Below are 19644 nucleotides of genomic sequence, written 5' to 3'. Positions count from 1 at the left end.
CCGGTAGTCTTCAAGCAAGCTACGGACACACCCCAAGATGACCCTGCCGTGAAAAAGCAGCAGATAAGTGCCGGTAGAGCATATACCCTCCCTCCTCAACAGTCTGTACCGACATGATTGGCTCACTTGTACCCCGAAAATCCTCTTTTGGTTTTTTCCTTTTTCTATATGACTGCAGCTTCTCTACGGTTTCAGCCTACAAAGAGACCACAGCTGCCTGCGCAGAGACTTAAAGCGAAATCCGGCATTTCGAAGCCGCCTGTTGTCGCGGGGACGGCAGGCTCTGCTACACCAGACCAGGGCACTGCCAGTCCTGCTACGGCCGCCGGTCGACCGGCCGGCAAGTCGACGCTCGCGGACTGGGCGGCTACTGCGGACGATGACGACGTCAATGGGTACTATGGAGGGGAGAAGAGACAGCGTGGGGGCCGGAAGAAGCGGAAGAAGAACTACGGGGCTGAGGTTGTTGTGCAGAATTGGGATGATATCTACGACCCGACACGACCCAACAGCTACGAGGCATACAAACACAGCGAAGAGAAGATACGGGAAGTCAGAGAATGGAAGGACAGGCTGTATGCGCATCGGTTGGCACAACGGTATAACAGTGAGCTGGAAAGTGATGATGAGTACTCGAAGCCGCAAATGAACAGTAGGTCATATGCCCAGCCCACTTTCGCGGTTTGTTACCGAAGGATGCTAATTCTCTCCAGGGCGATTTGCTCCCCCTTCATCCTTTGCGCCACCACCGAACTTGAATGCACCGCCCGAGGAGTCGCCAGAGCCAGAGCTTACCTACTCAGAAGCCGTCCCACAGCCTGCAGTGGAAATCCCTGATGACTCAACCGGTGAAGAGGCGTATGCGCGACGGTTGCGACTGAGCGCGAATATCAACCAGAGTGAACCACCGCCCCAGCCACCACAACCACCCTCTATTGAGCAGATACCTCCTCCAGCAGCCCAGGCTAGCCAACCTTACGGCGCGGTGACTATATCTCGTCCTCCGGTTCGATACGCATTACCTGACGCACCTGGAGACATTCCTGCGACCGAGGCTGAACTAGAGGCGACGTTCGCCAACGAAAGGGAAGAGGCAGGCAAGGAAGGAGACGTGGATGCCCCTCGCTCCCTTCGACCAGGGCAGAAAGGGTTTGCAGAGCGACTATTGACTAAATATGGCTGGACAAAGGGCTCCGGGCTCGGAGCGAACGAGTCCGGCATAGTCAACCCCCTTCAGGCCAAGGTACTGAAGCAGAAGAGGAAGCCGGACTCCGAAGGAGGGGGCCTTGTCACACCCGGCGGTGCAAGGGGTAAAATCATTGGTGGTGATAGAAAACAGGAAGAGCATGGGAAGTTTGGTCCCATGTCTGACGTTGTCATTTTGCACGGAATGGTAGATGGGCTAGACCTGGATGCAGAACTGGAATCGGGAGAGTTAATGCAGGAGATAGGGGAGGAGTGCGGTGAAAAGGTATGTCATATACACGTAATCCCACCTCCTCTTGGGCTTTTTCCTATGATGGTATTGACAGAAGTGGACAGTATGGTCGTGTTGAACGAGTGTATATCGATCGAAACAGCAAAGACAAGATCCCTGTCTTTATAAAATTCACTAATCAACTCTCTGCCTTGCGAGTGAGTTCAGACAAGACTTTATTAGACGCTGGATCTTGCTAACTGTTAAATGTAGGCGGTTAATGCGCTCGAGGGTCGAATATTCAATGGCAATACGATAACGGCACGCTTCTTCGACAGTGAAAGATTTGAAGAGGGAAGATATGATGAATGAGCCCCTTTTATACCCATCAGAAGATTATCCTACCGGGAGCACTTCAGTGTTGTTTAGCTACAGTTGGCCACGTCTAGAGACATAATTTATGATATCACCCTTGGAGTTTCTAGTAGCAGATGTTTTATATTATAGAAGCTTGTTAGTAAGAGCTTAGTGTTCATATGCACGTGACATCCCCACTGCCCAGAACCTTCTTTTTCACTTGAATCGATCTTGAAGGCAAAAAAAAAGCAAAGCAACAAGATCAAGATCAAGAATATAAAAGAGTGAGCAGATCAAAGACGATCTTCTGTGTTATACTTGTGTTGCTAGTGTTGTTCGCATAAACGGAGACCCTTTCTTGATACCTTGCTAGCCATCTTCCTTTCTCCAGCCTTTTGCTACTTCTAGATATCAGCTCCCCTCCAGACCAAGGCAACGAACATGTCTCTCTGCATAAATAGACTCACTGAGGAACGGTAAGTCTTCTCTCCTGGAGAACATATAGCTTGACTCCAAACTGGAGGCTCACCTTGTTTTTCCACTGTGACCAGCAAGCAATGGCGGCGGGACCACCCATTCGGGTTTTATGCGAAGCCATACCGGACGCCGCAAGGCGCACTTGATCTGAAACGATGGGAATGCGGTGTGCCCGGCAAACCAAAGACACTCTGGGACGGAGGCCTTTTCAAGCTTGACTTTATCTTTCCTGACGGTGAGTTGCCCTGATTTCTCATTCCCTTTTTGACCCGGGAACAGCTCAAACTGACGGAGGTATCCTTTGCGCAGAGTACCCTACAAAACCACCGAAATGTATGTTTTCTACGAGATCCGACTCTGCGAGAGAGAGGTTCTATATATCCGTGTGTGTGCAGTACCTTGTCTAACGAAGGAATACCTATGTAGGCAAATTCGTGCCGCCACTTTTCCATCCCAACGTCTACCCATCAGGAACAGTGTGCCTGTCTATCCTCGCTGAGGACGACGGATGGAAGCCTGCGATCACGATCAAGCAAATTCTTCTGGGTATCCAAGATTTACTGGACGACCCCAACCCAGAGTCTCCAGCCCAGGCTGAGGCCTACAACCTGTTCAAAAAGGACCGTCCTGCCTACGAGAAGAAAGTACGGCAGGTGGTAAAGGAGCACCCTGCTGTTTAGAAGGGCCAGCAACCCCATCTCTCTCTCTTTTCTTCTTGCTTTTCCCCTTTCATATCGCACGTTAGCATGGCGTTTATGCCCCGTCCAGATCTACTTTCTTACCCTTCCCATGTCCATTTGATCTATGTTAGGGGGAGTTATGTACCAGACCTTCACGTCTAGTTTATGAGTTATGAATGACAACGGCCTGATTAGATGATTCCGTATCTATACCTCGTACATCATTGATACTCCCGTCGTATATATAATAAACGTAAAAAAAAGGGGGACAGCGCTAACTGGGCGCCTACAGGACCAGCGGCTTCATCCCTGGCCCTGCGCGGGACAAGGGGTGGAAAGCAAATCACCGGTCGTTCATTATCCGATTGGCGCGGCGAAGGTCAAGCTACCAAGCTCCGTCATCGGAAGCAGGCTTGGAGCGGTTTGTATCTGCTCGTCCATCCTTGTACTAGAAAACAAAGGACTAGAAGACGGACAGAAGACGGACGACAAGGCGCAAGCTAGCAGTAAATAACTTACACCGGAAGAAGACCGTCAAGCTAGCTTTATCGCCTCTTCCGCTTCTTATCTTCTTTTCCTCCCGAGTGAGTCAAAAACTTAGTTTCCCACCTTTATAAAAATCACTTTTTTTTTATTTTGCCCCTCGGAAGAAGAAGAAGACAAGAGACAGAGAGACAAGAAGGAGAAACAAGGAAGACCGCTGGATCAATTGGGACTTTTTGGTTCTTGAGCCACTACAGATCTGATATAGGTGATATTTCTATCTACTCTCTGCCAAAGATGTGTGGCATATTTGCTTGTCATTGGTATGACTTCCCGTCGCTGCTGCGCTTTTTCGGCACCTTTTTTTATTCCCCCATCCACTTCTGCTTCTCCGTCTGTTTTGGTGGGCAATTGAAGTCTACAGAGTGCTACTGCGTGCTAACTGCTGCTTGTTAATAGTCACCCTGATGTGAAGCAGTTCAAGCCGACTGCGTTGCGCATGGCGAAAGCGTGAGTCATCTTCCGGTTCTCCCTGCACTTCGGGCAAGCAAGCTAGCATCTATCTCTCCTGAGAGAGGATGGTGGGGAAGAAGAGGAGAACATGCCTGGCTAAGACAAGATTGAATGGAACAGCTTGCGCCATCGTGGTCCTGACTGGAGTGGAAACTTCGTTTCCAACAACACAAGTGAGTGCCGGCTCACGCACGCAGGGAAATGGAACGGGCTAACAGTGATTAGTTCTTGCACACGAGCGATTGAGCATCGTCGGAGTTGGTAGGGTTTCTTTTTCTGCTTCTTTTCCTCTCCTATAGCTGACACTGGGGCTGGTAGACTCCGGGGCTCAGCCTCTTGTTAACGATGATGAGACATTGGCGCTGGCAGTCAATGGCGAGATATACAATCATCGAATCATCAGAAAGGGTCTAAAGACCCCTTACAACTTCAAGACACATTCTGACTGCGAAGTTGTCATCCCATTAGTATGTTTTGTGATAATGCATAGTTGATGAGGGTTAATTGCTTACATCTTGGCAGTATATGGAACATGGCGTTGATGCGCCCAAGTTCCTTGACGGTATGTTCTCCTGGGTGCTCTTCGACAAGAAGGAGGACCGAGTAGTAGCTGCCAGAGACCCGATCGGAATCACAAGTTTCTATCAGGGATGGTCTTCAAAGACCCCCGGTGCGGTTTACTTTGCTTCTGAGCTCAAGTCTCTCCACCCTGTCTGTGATAAGATCATATCCTTCCCTCCAGGCCATGTCTATGACTCCAAGACAGATACCATGACCCGGTACTTCCAGCCCAAGTGGTGGGACCCAACCAACGTTCCATCGGCTCCCGTAGACTACAAGTTGATCCGTGAGGGCCTCGAGAAGGCCGTGAGGAAACGGCTGATGGCCGAAGTCCCGTATGGAGTATTGCTCTCTGGCGGCCTTGATTCTAGCTTGGTCGCTTCGATCGCCCAGCGCGAGACGCTGAGGATGCAGGCCGCGCAAAAGGAGCAGCAGAAGAGCGCAGCAAACGGCACGGGAGCTGACGCCGGCTTGGTTGGAATCGACGACACCAACGAGATCTCCACCGTCACCACCCTCCCGCAATTGAACTCCTTCTCCATCGGTCTTCCCAACGCCCCAGACACCAAGGCCGCCATCGAGGTCGCCGAGTTCCTCGGAACCAAGCACCACGCCCTCACCTTCACCATCGAAGACGGCCTCAACGCTCTGTCCGATGTCATCTACCATCTCGAGTCATACGACGTGACCACCATCCGTGCCTCGACACCCATGTACCTCCTCAGCAGGAAGATCAAGGGTCTAGGCGTGAAGATGGTGCTCAGCGGAGAAGGCAGTGACGAGATCTTCGGTGGGTACCTGTACTTCCATGCCGCCCCCGACAAGGCCGCCTTCCACACCGAGACCGTCCGACGAGTCAAGAACCTCCATCTCGCAGACTGTCTGCGCGCAAACAAATCCACCTCTGCATGGGGTGTCGAAGCCCGCGTTCCCTTCCTGGACAAGCAGTTCCTCGAGGATGCCATGGGCATTGACCCTGCCGAGAAGATGATCAACAAGGAGAGGACCGAGAAGTATATCCTGCGCAAGGCATTCGATACCACCGATGAGCCAGACACGAAGCCATATCTTCCCGAGAAGTACCTGTGGCGCCAGAAGGAGCAGTTCAGCGACGGGGTCGGGTACGGCTGGATCGATGCGCTCAAGGACAACGCCGAGCTCCATGTCACCGACGAGATGATGAAGAACCCCAAGCCAGAATGGGGAGACGACATCCCTGACTCCAAGGAGGCGTATGTTTTGACCCAATCATTAGTTGCAGACAGGAGAAGGCTGACAGCACTCTAGATACTGGTACCGCATGATGTTCGACGAGCACTTCCCTCCATACTGTGCATCCACCGTCATGAGGTGGACTCCCACATGGTCCAAACAGACTGACCCCAGCGGACGGTTCGTCTCTCTCTCTCTCTCTCTCTCCCTCTCTGTCTGTCTTCTTATCTCCTGCTAATAACCCTCTAGGGCCATCTCTACCCACGTTGCCAAGTATGAGTGAGCAGTGAGATAAAAACAAGGACTCTTTCCTCCTTTATCTTCTCTTGGGGTATCTTCTTATTCTTAGGGGTATATATCCTTCTCTTTGTAGCTATCCAAAAGTGAGATCCTGGACTTAATAGACCATCGTACTTCTTCTCTTTCTTTGCTTTCATCTCGTATAAATGAAGATGTATCACGTGACAGGGACTGGCCAATAGGAGCTCGTCCCTTTCCACGCCGTTTTGGGTTGCCTGTTAACCACGTGACTCTACCTGCTGTTTTTTTTTTCCCGGCTTTTCTTCTTCCGTCTTTTTCCTCTTTCGACTTTCTTCTTCTTCTCATCAACTTCATCGACTTCATCACCTTCTTCTCTTTACGCCGACATACAAAAGAAAAGGGACATCGCCATCACCATGTCTGCCCCAGCTGCTTACAGTGACATTGCTAAGGCTGCCAACGATGTAAGACATTGCTGCTACCTCTCTTCCTCGCGCGCTTCTTCTTCAACGGCGGCCCCTCCCCCCAAAACCTCCCCCAACAACTTCTCTTCATAGGCTTAAAGGACAATAAGAAGAGAGCACAAGCTAATCGCATTCTCTGCAGCTCCTGAACAAGGATTTCTACCACACCAGCCCAGGTACGTGATGCTGCTTGTGTTTGTTTGGATTGTAGTCGTCGTTAGAACGTTGTTGTTCTCTTTTATTATTAGCTTTAAGCGCTGACCACAACTCAATTGCATAACAGCCAGCCTCGAGGTCAAGTCCAAGGCCCCCAATGGCGTTACCTTCAACGTGAAGGGAAAGTCTGCCCATGAGGGTTCCATTGCTGGATCTGTAAGTCTTTTTTTTTCGCAATACTTCCAATTGAGACATTATTTACATTTGCTAATTTTACATCGAAAAAACAGCTCGAGGCCAAATATGTCGATGCGCCATCCGGTAAAGATATCCAAAGCTACTGCTTCGTTCATCAATTGAACTCGCCTTGACTGACCTCCCACCAGGCCTCACCCTCACCCAGATGTGGACCACCGGAAACGCCCTCGACACCAAGCTCGAGCTCGACAACAACATCACCAAGGGTCTCAAGGCCGAGATTCTCACACAGTACATCCCTTACTCCCAGTCCAAGGGTGCCAAGTTGAACCTCCACTTCAAGCAGCCAAACTTGCACACCCGTGCTTTCTTTGACCTCCTCAAGGGCCCAACTGCCAACTTCGACGCTGTCCTTGGCCACGAGGGCTTCCTCGTCGGTGCTGAGGGCGGTTATGACGTCCAGAAGGCCGCCATCACCAAGTACTCCGCTGCTGTCGCCTACTCCCTCCCAGAGTACTCTGCCGCCATCACTGCCTCCAACAACCTCTCCGTCTTCGCCGCGAGCTACTACCACCGCGTCAACGCTCAGGTTGAGGCTGGTGCCAAGGCCACCTGGGACTCCAAGTCCGGAAACACCGTTGGTCTCGAGGTTGCCAGCAAGTACAGACTCGACCCATCTTCCTTCGCCAAGGTATGTGCTACGCCATACTCACCTACATAATAAATTCAACGCCGGCATACATGCTTACCATATCACTATAGGCCAAGATCAACGACCGCGGTATCGCTGCTCTCGCCTACAACGTCCTCCTCCGCCCAGGTGTCACCCTTGGCCTCGGTGCTTCCTTCGATACCCAGAACCTCAACCAGGCTGCCCACAAGGTTGGCGCCAGCTTCACCTTTGAGGGTTAAATCAGTGCTACTTGACCAGCACCGATTGACCGATCAACTCATAACCTGCCAATAGGAACATACCGAATGCTTTGTCTTCTAGCGTTCCCCTGTACTATCTCAGAACTTATGCGTTCCCCTTTTGACATCTTAAAGTTTCTATAGCCAAATAAATTCTTTTGTCTTCGGATTCTAGTACTCTTATATACTCATTTTTACTATATCCCTAGTCATTTACGCATTTGCTCCTTTTCCGTCGGTTTTTTTTATTTCAAGTGCATGGCTTGGACCGAACTGGAGCGGTTGACGTTGACGTTTTGTAGGAGAGAACGCTCTTGTCTAATTATTCATTTATATATACACACCAGCCGCCTTCTCGTCTTATACCTTACACAAGGGCGGCGATGACATTGTACAAAGACAACAATTTATACATACCTTGTCTCTTTCATCTCACCTTAGTGCTGCTACTCTGTCCGAGGCTGTTTCTGCCTCGCAGATAACTCTCGTAATCCAGGTTCTTCTACCTTCGACCTTCCAAAGCTCGCGCTCAGCATAGCCACCGTTAAAATCCCCGATATAACTAAAAACCTCATGGTCATGCTTCCCCCATCATACCCACCGCCCAACGTCTCTCCTTCGGCAGCCGCTCGCCTCTTCTGCTCCTCCGCAGATCTCGCCCTCCTCATCCGCCGCCTCATATCTTCATGCGACTGGGTCCGCCTATGGGACCCTGCATCAAAGTGCGGAACGTCAGAGTGATGATATTCAGGATGTTCCTGCTGCGGCTGGTGGGTCTGGTGCTGATGCTGTCTATGGCTAGCCCCGTACCCCCCATTCGCATAAAAGCTAGGTGGAGGCCCCTTGAATGTCCCTCTGCGTTTGCTTAGACCCGACGCAGGACGCGAGCCAAATTGCGAACTGCTGGCCGATGCTGATGAGAAACTGCCTGTTCCCGGCCTGGTGGTGCCTTGGGCCGTGGGGGTGCGAATGTCGTGCTCTCGATCATATCGGGCTCGTTTCTTAGGGTTGGCAAGGACATGGTAGGCAGATGATATCGAGGAGAATTTGTCTGCCGCGCCTGGATCCTTGTTTCTATCTGGATGGTGGGCTAGAGAGAGAGCATAGAACTTTCTACTCATTTACCAATTAGCCAAGGAATATTGATACAACGCCGCGGATACCACGTAACCGGAATCAATTGCGTACTTCTTGATCTCGTCTGTAGTCGCAGTGATTGATACACCGAGTATGTCATAGTATGTTTCAGCTGCGGCGCGGATGGCTGTGGAGGAGAAGTGGTTGAGACGCAGCCGTGTTATTGGACGGCAGAAGAGGGAAGCTGTTCTATGTCGCAAGCACGGGTTATAGGAGCAGAAGGGCATTCCTTCATCTCTTCTATCCTCTCTCCAGCAAAGGAAAAAAAATAAAAGACCGGCGGCTGTTGATTCTCTTGTTGTTTGTGCTCGTCGTTCGAAGTTGAAAGTCGAAAAACTCCGGCTTATCGCCGATAAGGTCACATGATCAGTCACTCTCAGAAAATTAAGGCTGAAAATAAGTAAAAAAGAAAAAAAAAAAAACGACATAAAATTCCAAACTGCAGCAAATGCCAAAAAGCCTGCCTTTTTTCTATTGTATTTTATAGGTGACTGGCTCCGTTCGGAATCCCGGTAGAAGTCGCATGCGGAACTTCCAAGTACAAGCTTTGTTGTTCGGCTAAAATATTTTTCCCTGTGAGTTAATAGTCTTGGTGACGATATAGTTATACGAGATCCTGTATAAAAACCAACCCACTTCCCGCCCAAAGTAACGAACTCAACAATCAACCACTTTTAAACCGGTCGATTTGCTCTATAATGGCTGCTCAGACCGCCCCAGAGCTCGCGAAGCTTGACTGTAAGATAAATACTGCTATACTCCCCTTGCTCTTCCATCATAGCTACCTCGATGTTGGGTCGTTCTAAAGTACCTTTTTCCCATGTATATATCAATGAATCTAACAGGCGATCCTCTTCAGTGAACAAGAATAGTGGCTCTGCCGAGGCGAACGTTGTCTCCAATGGAGGGTCTGATAAAGACGATGCTGAGAATGAAGGAGACTCAGACGATGATAAAGACGAGGCAGGCGGTTCTGCTGAAGTAAACAGTTCGTCTTGACACTGTTCCCAATGAACCCAATGAGGAAGCGTACTAAAGACGATATCCAATCTAGCGGAAAAGAAAAAGAAGAAGAAGAGATCAAAGAAGAAGAAGAAGGCTGCCAAGGTCCAGTCGAGCCCACCACGGATACCCTTGACCACTCTTTTCCCTAACAATGCCTTCCCCGAGGGAGAGATTGTGGAATACCTAAACGACAACTCCTATCGTACCACAAACGAAGAAAAGAGGCATCTCGACCGCATGAACAATGATTTCCTCACTGAGTACCGCCAGGCTGCCGAAATCCACCGCCAGGTCCGCCAGTATGCGCAAAAGGAGCTCATCAAACCTGGTGCCACCTTGACCGATATCGCCGAGGGTATTGAGGATGGAGTCCGCCACCTGACCGGCCACATGGGTCTGGAAGAAGGAGACAGCTTGATTGCTGGAATGGGTTTCCCAACCGGGTTGAATATCAACCATTGTGCAGCCCATTATTCCCCCAATGCCGGAAACAAGGTTGTTCTTCAACATGGTGATGTCATGAAGGTGGACTTTGGTGTCCATGTCAATGGCAGAATCGTAGACAGTGCTTTCACCGTCGCGTTTGACCCTGTTTTTGACCCTCTGCTCACGGCTGTCAAGGAGGCAACCAACACCGGAATCAAAGTATGCCTAGCCCTTGAACATACTGTAGCAACCCCTTGGCTAATCGTGTAATCCCGTATAGGAAGCTGGTATTGATGTCCGCATGAGTGATATCGGCGCAGCCATTCAGGAAACGATGGAGAGCTATGAACTCGAGATAAACGGCACATCATACCCCATTAAGGCCGTTCGTAACCTGAACGGCCATACAATCGGCCAGTACGAAATTCACGGTGGAGTAAACGGGAAGAGTGTTCCAATCGTTAAAGGCGGTGACCAAACCAAGATGGAAGAAGGTGAAACTTATGCCATCGAAACCTTTGGTAGTACTGGAAAAGGATATGTTAGGGATGATGTAAGTGATCCTCAACAATCACGAAACCGCATGTTCAATATTAACTTGACCAAAACGGACAGATGGAAACATCTCATTATGCTAAAGTTCCGAATGCTCCAAGCGTGCCTCTTCGTTTGTCTTCTGCAAAGAACTTGTACAGCCTTATCAACAAGAATTTCGGTACTCTACCATTCTGTCGCCGATACCTTGATCGCCTCGGCCAGGAAAAATACCTCCTTGGGGTAAGTAGCCTCCTTTCATATCATTCGAGATGATGAAACTGTTTATCTATACCGGGATTACCCGTGCTGACATCCATATCTAGTTGAACAACCTAGTCTCATCTGGCCTTGTCGATGCATATCCTCCGCTCTGTGATGTGAAGGGATCATATACAGCCCAATTTGAACATGTAAGTCATATTTTGCCTGTAATAACTCGGACCCTTTCATCGTCTCTTTTGCTAACATAATCCGTAGACTATATTGCTGCGACCAAATGTAAAGGAGGTCATTAGTCGAGGTGATGATTACTGAGATTACCTATAGACTAACGGCCCTCCATGGTGAAAGCACCATGACACAAACTGGCCATGAGTTATGTCACATTCACACTTTACTTCGGAAACGGTTTTTTATTTATACGATATCTACGAAACTGGGGATGGATGTTCGGGGCATGGAGGTCTGGCGGCACTCGCAACTCATAAAAATTTAGCGCTCATTCCACCGTATAAGTTATAACTACCGTTGTCCTCTCATGGGCGATAGCCCCCAAGTATAATAGTACAACATATTTAACCCAAATAAGAACTTCTCTCCAGAAGTATTCTATCATGCATGTAAGGAAGAATCAGGTAAGATAAATAATAAGGCTTCGGGCTCCAGCCTCCAAATGTAATAAAACGCTATAGAGTATTCATAGGAAGGAAAATTGGCGTATCCGGTTATGCGCCTATATAAAGATGCTTCCAAGAAAGACACATGAAAATATCTTACCCACCAAATACGCCGACTCCACAATCGTTCTTTAATAAATACAGACGGCCCCCTTCCTCCTTGGAGCAAAATGGCCTTTTCAAGTCCAGTTTGAGCTGCTATTCGTTGGCCTGCGCCTTCGTGACGATGGTTGAAGGAGGGATGGCGCTCGGGCGGAGGTAGGAGTTCTGACTTCCTCCTTTTGTGGTGAACCTGGTAACATTTGTTGCGATAACCTATGATTTAGCCGTGGAGTCTTGCTTTGTAGCCCTGTGTTACCATTCCCCGATAGGCCGGGATGAATGGTTGGCCCTCTACCATCCCGACTTCCGGGGCGGAGATTAAGAGAGCTATCAAGCCCATTTTGACGACGAGGAGCCTCTCGAGCTTCATAGTATGGCTTTTGTGGGATCGGCCTAGTCACTTGAGGGGAAGCGGGCATGGAATGGCTTGAGATTAGGGCGGGGGGTGCTGCCGTAGACGTACTCCTTCGTCTTTGAGCCGGTCTTCGTTTGGACCCATTCAGGCTGACGCTATCACTTTCCTCAGTGTTTTTAACCAGTTGGCCAGCAAGCTCTCTAACAAGGACTCGTGAGTCTTTCTGCAGCTCCCGTATGGCATCGAGCAGGCCGTAGCGGCTGAGAAGGCCACATTGTTCCTGGCTGGAATCACATATCGTAGATAGGATACGGAGCAAGTTTACTCTGACAGAGGGCTTGGTATGTTGTAGTTTTTGTCCAATACGTTCAAACATATCGGGTCTGGCGAGGGTAGCTGCGATGGCAGGGCTTAGCCGAAGCAGTTTTTGCAGAGGTTCAAGAAGATTCTCAAAGGCGTTAGCTTTTGATATTGTCATGCATCGGATGATAGCGACTGTGAATGAGGAATCTCCATGTTGGGTATCAAGAAGATACTCTTCAACCTTGGCGGTTTCTTCTTGGAGCCTGGTTATACTTATTAGCAAGGGTATTGTTTATAGTATATGGCAAAATAGAGGGTAAATTACCAGGTAAATATAGCATCCAATGTTGTTACCTGCCAGTATGGATCCGATAGTAAGGAGATATAAAAGGTTAAGCCCTTATTACGCCACAACTCGCGGCGGCCAACCTTGCCAGAATGTGCCATGTCACAGAGAATAGGAAGTGCAAACTCTTTCAACGGCCGTTCGGTTTTGACAATCTTTTGCAGTAATGGTATTATACCGTTCAAAGCCGCGTCTTCTTGCCTTGATTTGCTGAGACGGCACATGTTATAGATTGTGTTCAATATCTGATTTGATACCTCACGGAAATGGGGCTTTTTCATAGTTGAACGGAGAAGTTCAGTAAGAACATCAATAGCATTCGAATTTTGAAGGGAGTCGAGTGTCGTGGATAGCATGGAGAGATTCTTTATGAATTTTAGCATCGTTATCTGGGGACTGGGTGACATCCTCTTTAGTTCTTTCAATACGCCTTTGAAGAGTGTTAGTATTGCCAAATGTGCTATATAGTGTGGGTAAATATTGCTCTACTCACGATGTAGGACAGTTCTCTCCGCAACCATCTCTTTGACGTGGCTTTCCGCTTGCGAGAAAATGAAGAAAATATTAGAAATACGAGCCTCGCAGACCTCTGCCATTTCACCCTCTTCCTCATCGAGTACTCTGCTCAGGACGAGAGACAAGGGATCTAAGACAGAATTGCGAGACAGTATTCGGCAGAAGTCATTCTTTGGAGTCGAGCCCTATAATGCATTATTCATGTTAGTATTGAGTAACACCATACCGATAAAGCTGAAGTGCTACAAGAATCATGTACATACCTGCAACTCGAACACACTCCATATGCCATTGACTCCGATCAAAACTAGTTCCCTCTCATCTTCGTAATCATCCTCAAGAAATTCAACAAGGACGTTCAGTCCACCAGCACTGACGAACATCTGCAATGTTAGAGTGGATGTCTGATACATTTGTTGGACAAATGCGGCTGCTTCAAGACGGATTTCCCTTGGATATTTCTTCGAAGCAAATTTATTGATGATCGGTATTCCACCAACGAAGCAGAGGTTTTCTTGGATCTCGTAATCGTTGTAGATGATCTGTAACAACATGTATCAGCGTTTAATGTATTGACCATCTGCGAGGAGAATAAGGGGTGGTAAAGCGCACCGCATTAACTATTTTTAACAGGTTGGAGATAACATCTCGGCGCCGGCAGGTGTCTAATATCTCTAGGATCGGAAGCATGCCGTGCGCACTCATAATCACAGACTTAGTCTCAGGCATGTCTGAAAATATAGTCATCTGGGAAGAGCTGGGTTAGTATGACACTGTATAAACCACGCAAACACTTGTAGTATAAGAGAGGAAAGGAGAGGGGGCATACTAGCTGTTCCGAGATATCCACTAGAATTTCGTCATCCTGTGATGTCTTCAGAGAGCTAACCAAGCCTTCAACCTGATTTCGCAAGCGTGCATATTTATCTCGTGCAATATTGGCTTCCAAGTCCAGCTCATCTAGGCCTTCTTCTAATTGTGCAAACGGATCATCTTCATCATCAATATCGCCAAGCCACGAGTTAGTAGACAGTTTCGAGTTCAGCATTAAGGTGCTGTGGTCTGAACCATCGTCGCTTTCTAATTTGACGAGGGTATTTTCATCATCACCCAAAATATCAGAAAAGTCCTCATCTGCCTCGTCTTCGGCGTACATTTCAATCTCAATCGCTGACCGAGACCGAGAGAGCTCAGATCTTTTGCGCCTATACGAACTTGGCTTTTGTGGGCTGTTTTCGTCTCCGGAGAAGATATCTTGACCCATTGCGGCTTGTATCTGAGCGGTATTTTCCTCCTGTCCGATACCCTACGAATTGTTAGAAGAGTGAAAATTTCAGTGTCAAAGATAATCAATGGGCATTCTCACCGGTATGGCAGATAATTTGCTCTCCAAGACCTCATCATTTGCTTCAATGAGATCTGAATAGTCCTCTACCGAACTTTCCTCGTAAAAGTTTGCCGGCCGCTGGCGGATTGGCTTAGCTGCTCCTGCGGCTGATGATATTATCGGGCCTCTCCTAAAAGCAGAAACAGGGTACTGTCTATGCCTCCTGCGAAGGCTACGTGGTGGCATAACGTCATCATCAGGAGACCTTCGAGAACGTGGCCGAATAGTCTGCAAGGGGTCAGGTTCGTCATTATTCATAGATTCATTAATCTGGCCGTCATCATGTATAGCTGAGCCGTCTGGCTGGGAGAGCTCGGTTATGCCTTCGAGGGATGCGAAAGCCTTTAGTTTTTCGGGGGATAACATTCCGCCGAAGTTATCTTGCGGTTTGAGGTGTGGCAGGCGGAGAGCACCGGGGGATATGGCGGAGGCAAAGTCATCATCCCAGTTATCGTCGTTGGTGTTCTCTGGGGAGCGGTATTTTTCTGCGGCATTCGTGTTTAGAAGAGATAGGGCGTCTCGGTTTGGTATACTTAGAGGGTTTAGGGAAGGGTCCTTTTGTGTTGAAATGGGGCTGCTCCCTATCGCTGACTGTTGTTGAGAGGTCTTCCGGATGGCATTTGAATTAGGCGACCGGAGTGCCTCGTTCCACTCCTGGACACTCTTGACTGCCTCCTCGTACTCTGTGGATTTTTTTGGCACAACAGAGTCACACCGACGAGCATTGACTATCCAGGGGTGTTTAAGCAGCTTTCTAGCAGAAACACGTAGGTTCGGGTCCTTTTGGAAGCACTGCATAAGGAAGTCCCTTACAGCCTAGAAATGATAATTAGTAGCTATCATATTGGCAAGGCAAGGAGGGCTACTCACGGGAGAAGCACCCTGAGGAAGAGGTGGGTGGTCATCGTTGACGATGCGAAACAGGGCCTGCATGGGCTGAAATTTATAATACGGAGGTTTCCCTTCAAGGAGCTCGATGACCGTAGAGCCTAAACTCCAGATATCCGACGCCGTTGTTGCGCCTGAGAGCTCTATGACCTCCGGGGCCATCCAATATGGTGTTCCAACAACACTGGACTCGTTAAGTCCGGTAGTTCGACTGGCAACACCAAAGTCTGCGAGCTTTACCAGGCCCTGCTTGGTGGTCAAGATGTTTGCACCTTTTATGTCCCTGTGAATGACGCCTTGTTCGTGCAGGTATAGCAGTCCATGGAGGACCTGTGACATGTACAGGCCAACCAGGTTCTCAGGGAAACGACCGAAGTTTTTAGAGATCGAGTGCAGTGACCCATTCTCACAGTATCTAGCAAGAGGTTGTCAGATTCTAGATACCGAGCAAAGGAGTAAATAACATACTCTAATATGATGTTTAGTGTTTCTGCAGACTTTACAAAACCATGGTACTTGACGATATTCGGATGCTAAGCTGCGGTCAGTTACCTTGGATCGAGACCGGGTTCCTGATCCAGTATCAAATTGCCCACAACTTACATCTAAATTCTTCAGCAGGTCTATTTCTTGCTGCAGAAGAGAATGGATTAGATCAGGCCAAGTTTATATATATTAAATGTCATGTATGTATGATTCAGAAAGCAGGGACACTCACCATTATAACCCTCAATTCACTCTTTGGCAGGTCTGCCAGCCGTATCTGCTTGACAGCAACGGTCTCGCCAGTCCCCCAATTCAGAGCTCTGTAGACAGATCCGAAGGCGCCTTTGCCCAGGCAGTCCCCTAATTGCTATCATTTTGGCACCTATTAGCCGAAACCGTTGTCCCTCACACACATATCTAATATCATGCAGTGGCAAAGATGCCCTCCCCCCGCAGCAGATAAGAGGGAAAAGACATACGAAGTCAGTGAGTTCCGCAACGTCCTTGGCCGACGACTTGATCTGCCTGTCTCTCTCCCTCTCCTTCTTTGGCGGGCTAGAGTCCGCTCTCGACATTCTGGTAGGGGTATTTGTGGTGCGGGTGGCGTCTCCATCATCCTGTTGCTCGCGCTCGCGGGGTCGGGACACCACCATCGTTTGGCTGGTCCGCTGTATCTGTATCTACCTGTACGCGACTGTTTGCTGGCGGGAGGGCCGGCGTATGTATGCTAACGGCGTGGCGGAGGAGTTGCGGTGAAAAGGGAGACGCTCCTAGTGGCGACGGCTGTGATCTCATGTCAGGTACGAGGACCACACGGGCGTTGCACATCGATTTACGAGCAGCCCGTCTGGGTGGCCTGATGGGCTATAGCAGCTGTCCTCTGGTCGTCAATGTTTGCGAGACGGTTCGATGGCTACCGACAGCAGAGAGACAGAGGCTGTCCTCCAGATACGAAAGAAGGCGATGCAAGCGGAGAGAACAAGCGAAGCCAGGGGGCGGAGAGGGAGCTGTCTGTCCTGTCGGTGCCCGCGCAAGGTTGTTTTGGGAGCAAGAAGAGTTGGGCGTCGTTCCTGTTCAAGCTTGCAGGGCGAATTAGCAAACATTCAACCCGCCCGTCAGCGTGGGAGCGTCTTCTTTGCCGTGTATATTTCAAAGAGTTGTATATTTATTTTTCTTGATCGTCTGGCGAAGAAGAAGAAATTAAGGATTGAGCGATGACGCTTTTTTCTGGGTGTATCACTTATCAAGGAGAAAAGGAGAAGAAGAGTTTACACTCGATATAAGGATGGTTCTAGAGTAAGAGAACAGGGGTAAGTCTACTGTGTCGAAGGGGCTTTTCTGTTGCTGCTTTGTATGACAAGAAGAGATTAATTGGGAAGATACAAAGATACAGATAGATGCGCACAGAAAGAGTCCGGGGAAAAGGGGGAGAGACTGTAGATCTGAGAGAAACCGGATTGCCCGTCGGATTATTCCAATATCTATATTATATTATACATAAGCCACAGTGCGAGCCACATGTGTGTCTGCGTCTGCATCTGCGGCAGTCTGGCGAAGGAGACGGAGGACGTCAGATACGAGGTAGAGACTGCCGGCGATGACGATGGGGTTGCCAGCGGCGGTGCTATGTGCCCACTGCAGTGCCTGTAGGATGTCATGTCCAAACTGGGTGGTCGAGGTTGGCCCTTTTGTATCGGTGATGGACCGGGCCGTTGTGAGAAGGTCGGCGGCGGGAACGCTCCTAACCCATGGCATCCCGTCGACAGGGCCAAACTGGACAGCTGCTACGTTATCTCCCGGCCGGAGCATGCAGCCAAACAGTTCCTGTAGGTTCTTGCCCTGGGATGCGGCAATGACCCAGGTGATGTTTGCCTCCGGACGACGCAGCGTCTGGTCGACGTAGGATGAGAGAACTCTGGCCGACTGAGGGTTGTGTGCACCGTCCAGCAGCACAAGTTCACGGCTAGGTATGAGGGGCCACAGATCGATGAGCTGCAGCCTACCGGCGCGGGGGTTGGGAGGTAGGAACGGAAGTAGATCACTGGGCTTCAGGTCTGGTCGTAACCGTGGTAGGGCATGTTCCAAGGCAGCAATCGCGCAGGAGATGTTCGACTGTTGATGTGGCTGCGCCGCCAGGTCGTGGAATCTCTGCCGCAGCTGTGGATAGGCAGACACCATGCTCTCCGGCTCGACAAAGGCAGCGGTAGTGCCCGCCCCCCTCGCGTGCTCCCTCACCACCGTCTTGACTTGCTCCTCGTTCGTCCCGTCGACAACACAGGGTACACCAGGCTTCATGATCCCGGCCTTCTCGGATGCAATCTCCGCCAGCGTGTTGCCCAGGATGGCCTGGTGGTCGAGCCCGATGTTCGCAATCACTGACACCAGCACGCTCTCGCTCGTCAGGATGTTCGTCGAATCCAGCCTGCCGCCCATTCCAACCTCAACGACTCCTACATCGACCTTCTCCTGCTGAAAGATCTCAAAGGCTGTGGCCGTGAGCAGCTCAAACTCCGTTGCGCCGACCCCCAGGCTGGCGTCCAGCCGCTTGACCTGATCCTCTACCTGTCGGAAGAGCGACTCGTGCACCGTCCGCTCGTTGATGGTGATGCAGTCCCAGCGGTCGACCAGGTGGGGAGAGGTAAACGAGCCGCAACGAACACCCCCGGCCGTCAGTAACGACGACAGGTAACCGGCGATAGATCCTTTACCATTCGTGCCGGCAATGTGGATGGCTTTCCAGGCAAGCGAGCTGGACGGCACCAGGCGGGCGATGCGGGCAAGGCCAAGGTCAATCATCAGCCAATGCCCATGCTAGACCTTTTATTCTCTCTGTATCTTCCCTTCGTAGGTCGTGAATCGCTAATCGTTTCGATGTTTTCTTCTTCTTCTTCTTTTTTGCTTCTTGAGCTTTGTCTATATTGAGGCTCAAGTAATTGGTCACGTGATGTGTTCCTATTTTTACTTTTTTCTATACAAAAAGTCGAAAAGTCGAAGAAGAAGAAGAAAAGACGAGAAAAAGAGACAGAAGAAGAGAAGAAGAGAAGAAGAAGAGAAGAAAAGGAAGAGAAGAAAAGGTCTCTGTCTGCTCTTGTTCTACGGCTGCTCTTCTGCTCCGCCGTCGAGTCCTCGAAGAAGCGCTCACTTCTGCAACTTCTACACCTTCTACACCTTCTACAAGGCATCCATCTTCTCGTCTCCATCTTCTCGTCTTCTTAATCGTTCATCATTTTCATGGTCGTTGTTTCAGCTTCTCCATCAAGTGTGGCTGTTTGGTGGCTGGACGTTTCATCGTAATCGCCGTACAACAAACTCGATACGCCAGCAAGTCCAGCTTCAACTTCGCCTTCTGCGCCTCCCCCCAGTCCGTCTCGCTTCTTAATAACTCAGGTCATATATTACCCCGTCTGCAGCCTCGCATCTCGATTCACTTCGCCTGGTCTCTCTTTTATACACGTCTTACATCTAATACTAATAATACTCGACGTTTGCTGTGCAATCATGGGTATCCCGTAAGTTGTTTACTTGGATCTCGTTGAAAAGAAACAGACCGCGTCTATTGATCGATACTA

The 19644-nt window shown here is 49.5% G+C and overlaps 8 protein-coding genes across 8 annotated transcripts; 5 read left to right on the top strand and 3 right to left on the bottom strand.

Annotated features, from left to right (window-relative positions):
* Positions 1-168: 168 nt before the first annotated feature.
* MCYG_01323 (conserved hypothetical protein) lies at positions 169-1789 on the top strand (the record flags this gene model as incomplete). Its single annotated transcript, XM_002851173.1, has 4 exons — positions 169-652; positions 714-1471; positions 1543-1635; positions 1691-1789. 4 exons carry the CDS (start codon positions 169-171, stop codon positions 1787-1789), a joined length of 1434 nt encoding a protein of 477 aa, XP_002851219.1.
* Positions 1790-2215: 426 nt separating this feature from the next.
* On the top strand, positions 2216-2931 carry MCYG_01322 (SUMO conjugating enzyme; the record flags this gene model as incomplete). The annotated part of the gene is made up of 4 exons (XM_002851172.1): positions 2216-2250; positions 2326-2486; positions 2531-2584; positions 2678-2931. 4 exons carry the CDS (start codon positions 2216-2218, stop codon positions 2929-2931), a joined length of 504 nt encoding a protein of 167 aa, XP_002851218.1.
* A 780-nt stretch (positions 2932-3711) lies between these two features.
* MCYG_01321 (asparagine synthetase 1) lies at positions 3712-5983 on the top strand (the record flags this gene model as incomplete). The annotated part of the gene is made up of 7 exons (XM_002851171.1): positions 3712-3737; positions 3874-3924; positions 4048-4100; positions 4246-4394; positions 4450-5720; positions 5776-5880; positions 5950-5983. The coding sequence occupies 7 exons, from the start codon at positions 3712-3714 to the stop codon at positions 5981-5983; spliced, it is 1689 nt and encodes a 562-aa protein (XP_002851217.1).
* Positions 5984-6328: 345 nt separating this feature from the next.
* Positions 6329-7858, top strand: MCYG_01320 (outer mitochondrial membrane protein porin; the record flags this gene model as incomplete). Its single annotated transcript, XM_002851170.1, has 6 exons — positions 6329-6425; positions 6568-6601; positions 6709-6797; positions 6872-6902; positions 6968-7470; positions 7542-7858. The coding sequence occupies 6 exons, from the start codon at positions 6378-6380 to the stop codon at positions 7689-7691; spliced, it is 855 nt and encodes a 284-aa protein (XP_002851216.1).
* Positions 7859-7936: 78 nt separating this feature from the next.
* MCYG_01319 (DnaJ domain-containing protein) lies at positions 7937-9055 on the bottom strand (the record flags this gene model as incomplete). The annotated part of the gene is made up of 4 exons (XM_002851169.1): positions 7937-8009; positions 8128-8253; positions 8289-8804; positions 8880-9055. The coding sequence occupies 4 exons, from the start codon at positions 9053-9055 to the stop codon at positions 7937-7939; spliced, it is 891 nt and encodes a 296-aa protein (XP_002851215.1).
* A 471-nt stretch (positions 9056-9526) lies between these two features.
* Positions 9527-11330, top strand: MCYG_01318 (methionine aminopeptidase 2B; the record flags this gene model as incomplete). The annotated part of the gene is made up of 7 exons (XM_002851168.1): positions 9527-9566; positions 9688-9816; positions 9883-10478; positions 10540-10812; positions 10875-11036; positions 11120-11206; positions 11274-11330. 7 exons carry the CDS (start codon positions 9527-9529, stop codon positions 11328-11330), a joined length of 1344 nt encoding a protein of 447 aa, XP_002851214.1.
* Positions 11331-11871: 541 nt separating this feature from the next.
* On the bottom strand, positions 11872-16728 carry MCYG_01317 (cell division control protein 15; the record flags this gene model as incomplete). Its single annotated transcript, XM_002851167.1, has 12 exons — positions 11872-12715; positions 12778-13228; positions 13292-13499; positions 13578-13856; positions 13927-14061; positions 14144-14620; positions 14681-15186; positions 15235-15517; positions 15572-16004; positions 16058-16122; positions 16308-16442; positions 16555-16728. 12 exons carry the CDS (start codon positions 16726-16728, stop codon positions 11872-11874), a joined length of 3990 nt encoding a protein of 1329 aa, XP_002851213.1.
* An 838-nt stretch (positions 16729-17566) lies between these two features.
* MCYG_01316 (dihydrofolate synthetase Fol3) lies at positions 17567-18894 on the bottom strand (the record flags this gene model as incomplete). Its single annotated transcript, XM_002851166.1, has 1 exon — positions 17567-18894. The coding sequence occupies one exon, from the start codon at positions 18869-18871 to the stop codon at positions 17567-17569; it is 1305 nt and encodes a 434-aa protein (XP_002851212.1).
* Between the last annotated feature and the right edge of the window lie 750 nt (positions 18895-19644).

This window comes from Microsporum canis, genomic scaffold, assembly GCF_000151145.1.
Source record: "Microsporum canis CBS 113480 supercont1.1 genomic scaffold, whole genome shotgun sequence".
NCBI lineage: Eukaryota > Fungi > Ascomycota > Eurotiomycetes > Onygenales > Arthrodermataceae > Microsporum > Microsporum canis.
Note: the sequence above shows the minus strand (reverse complement) of the source record. Positions and strands in the feature narration are given on the sequence as shown.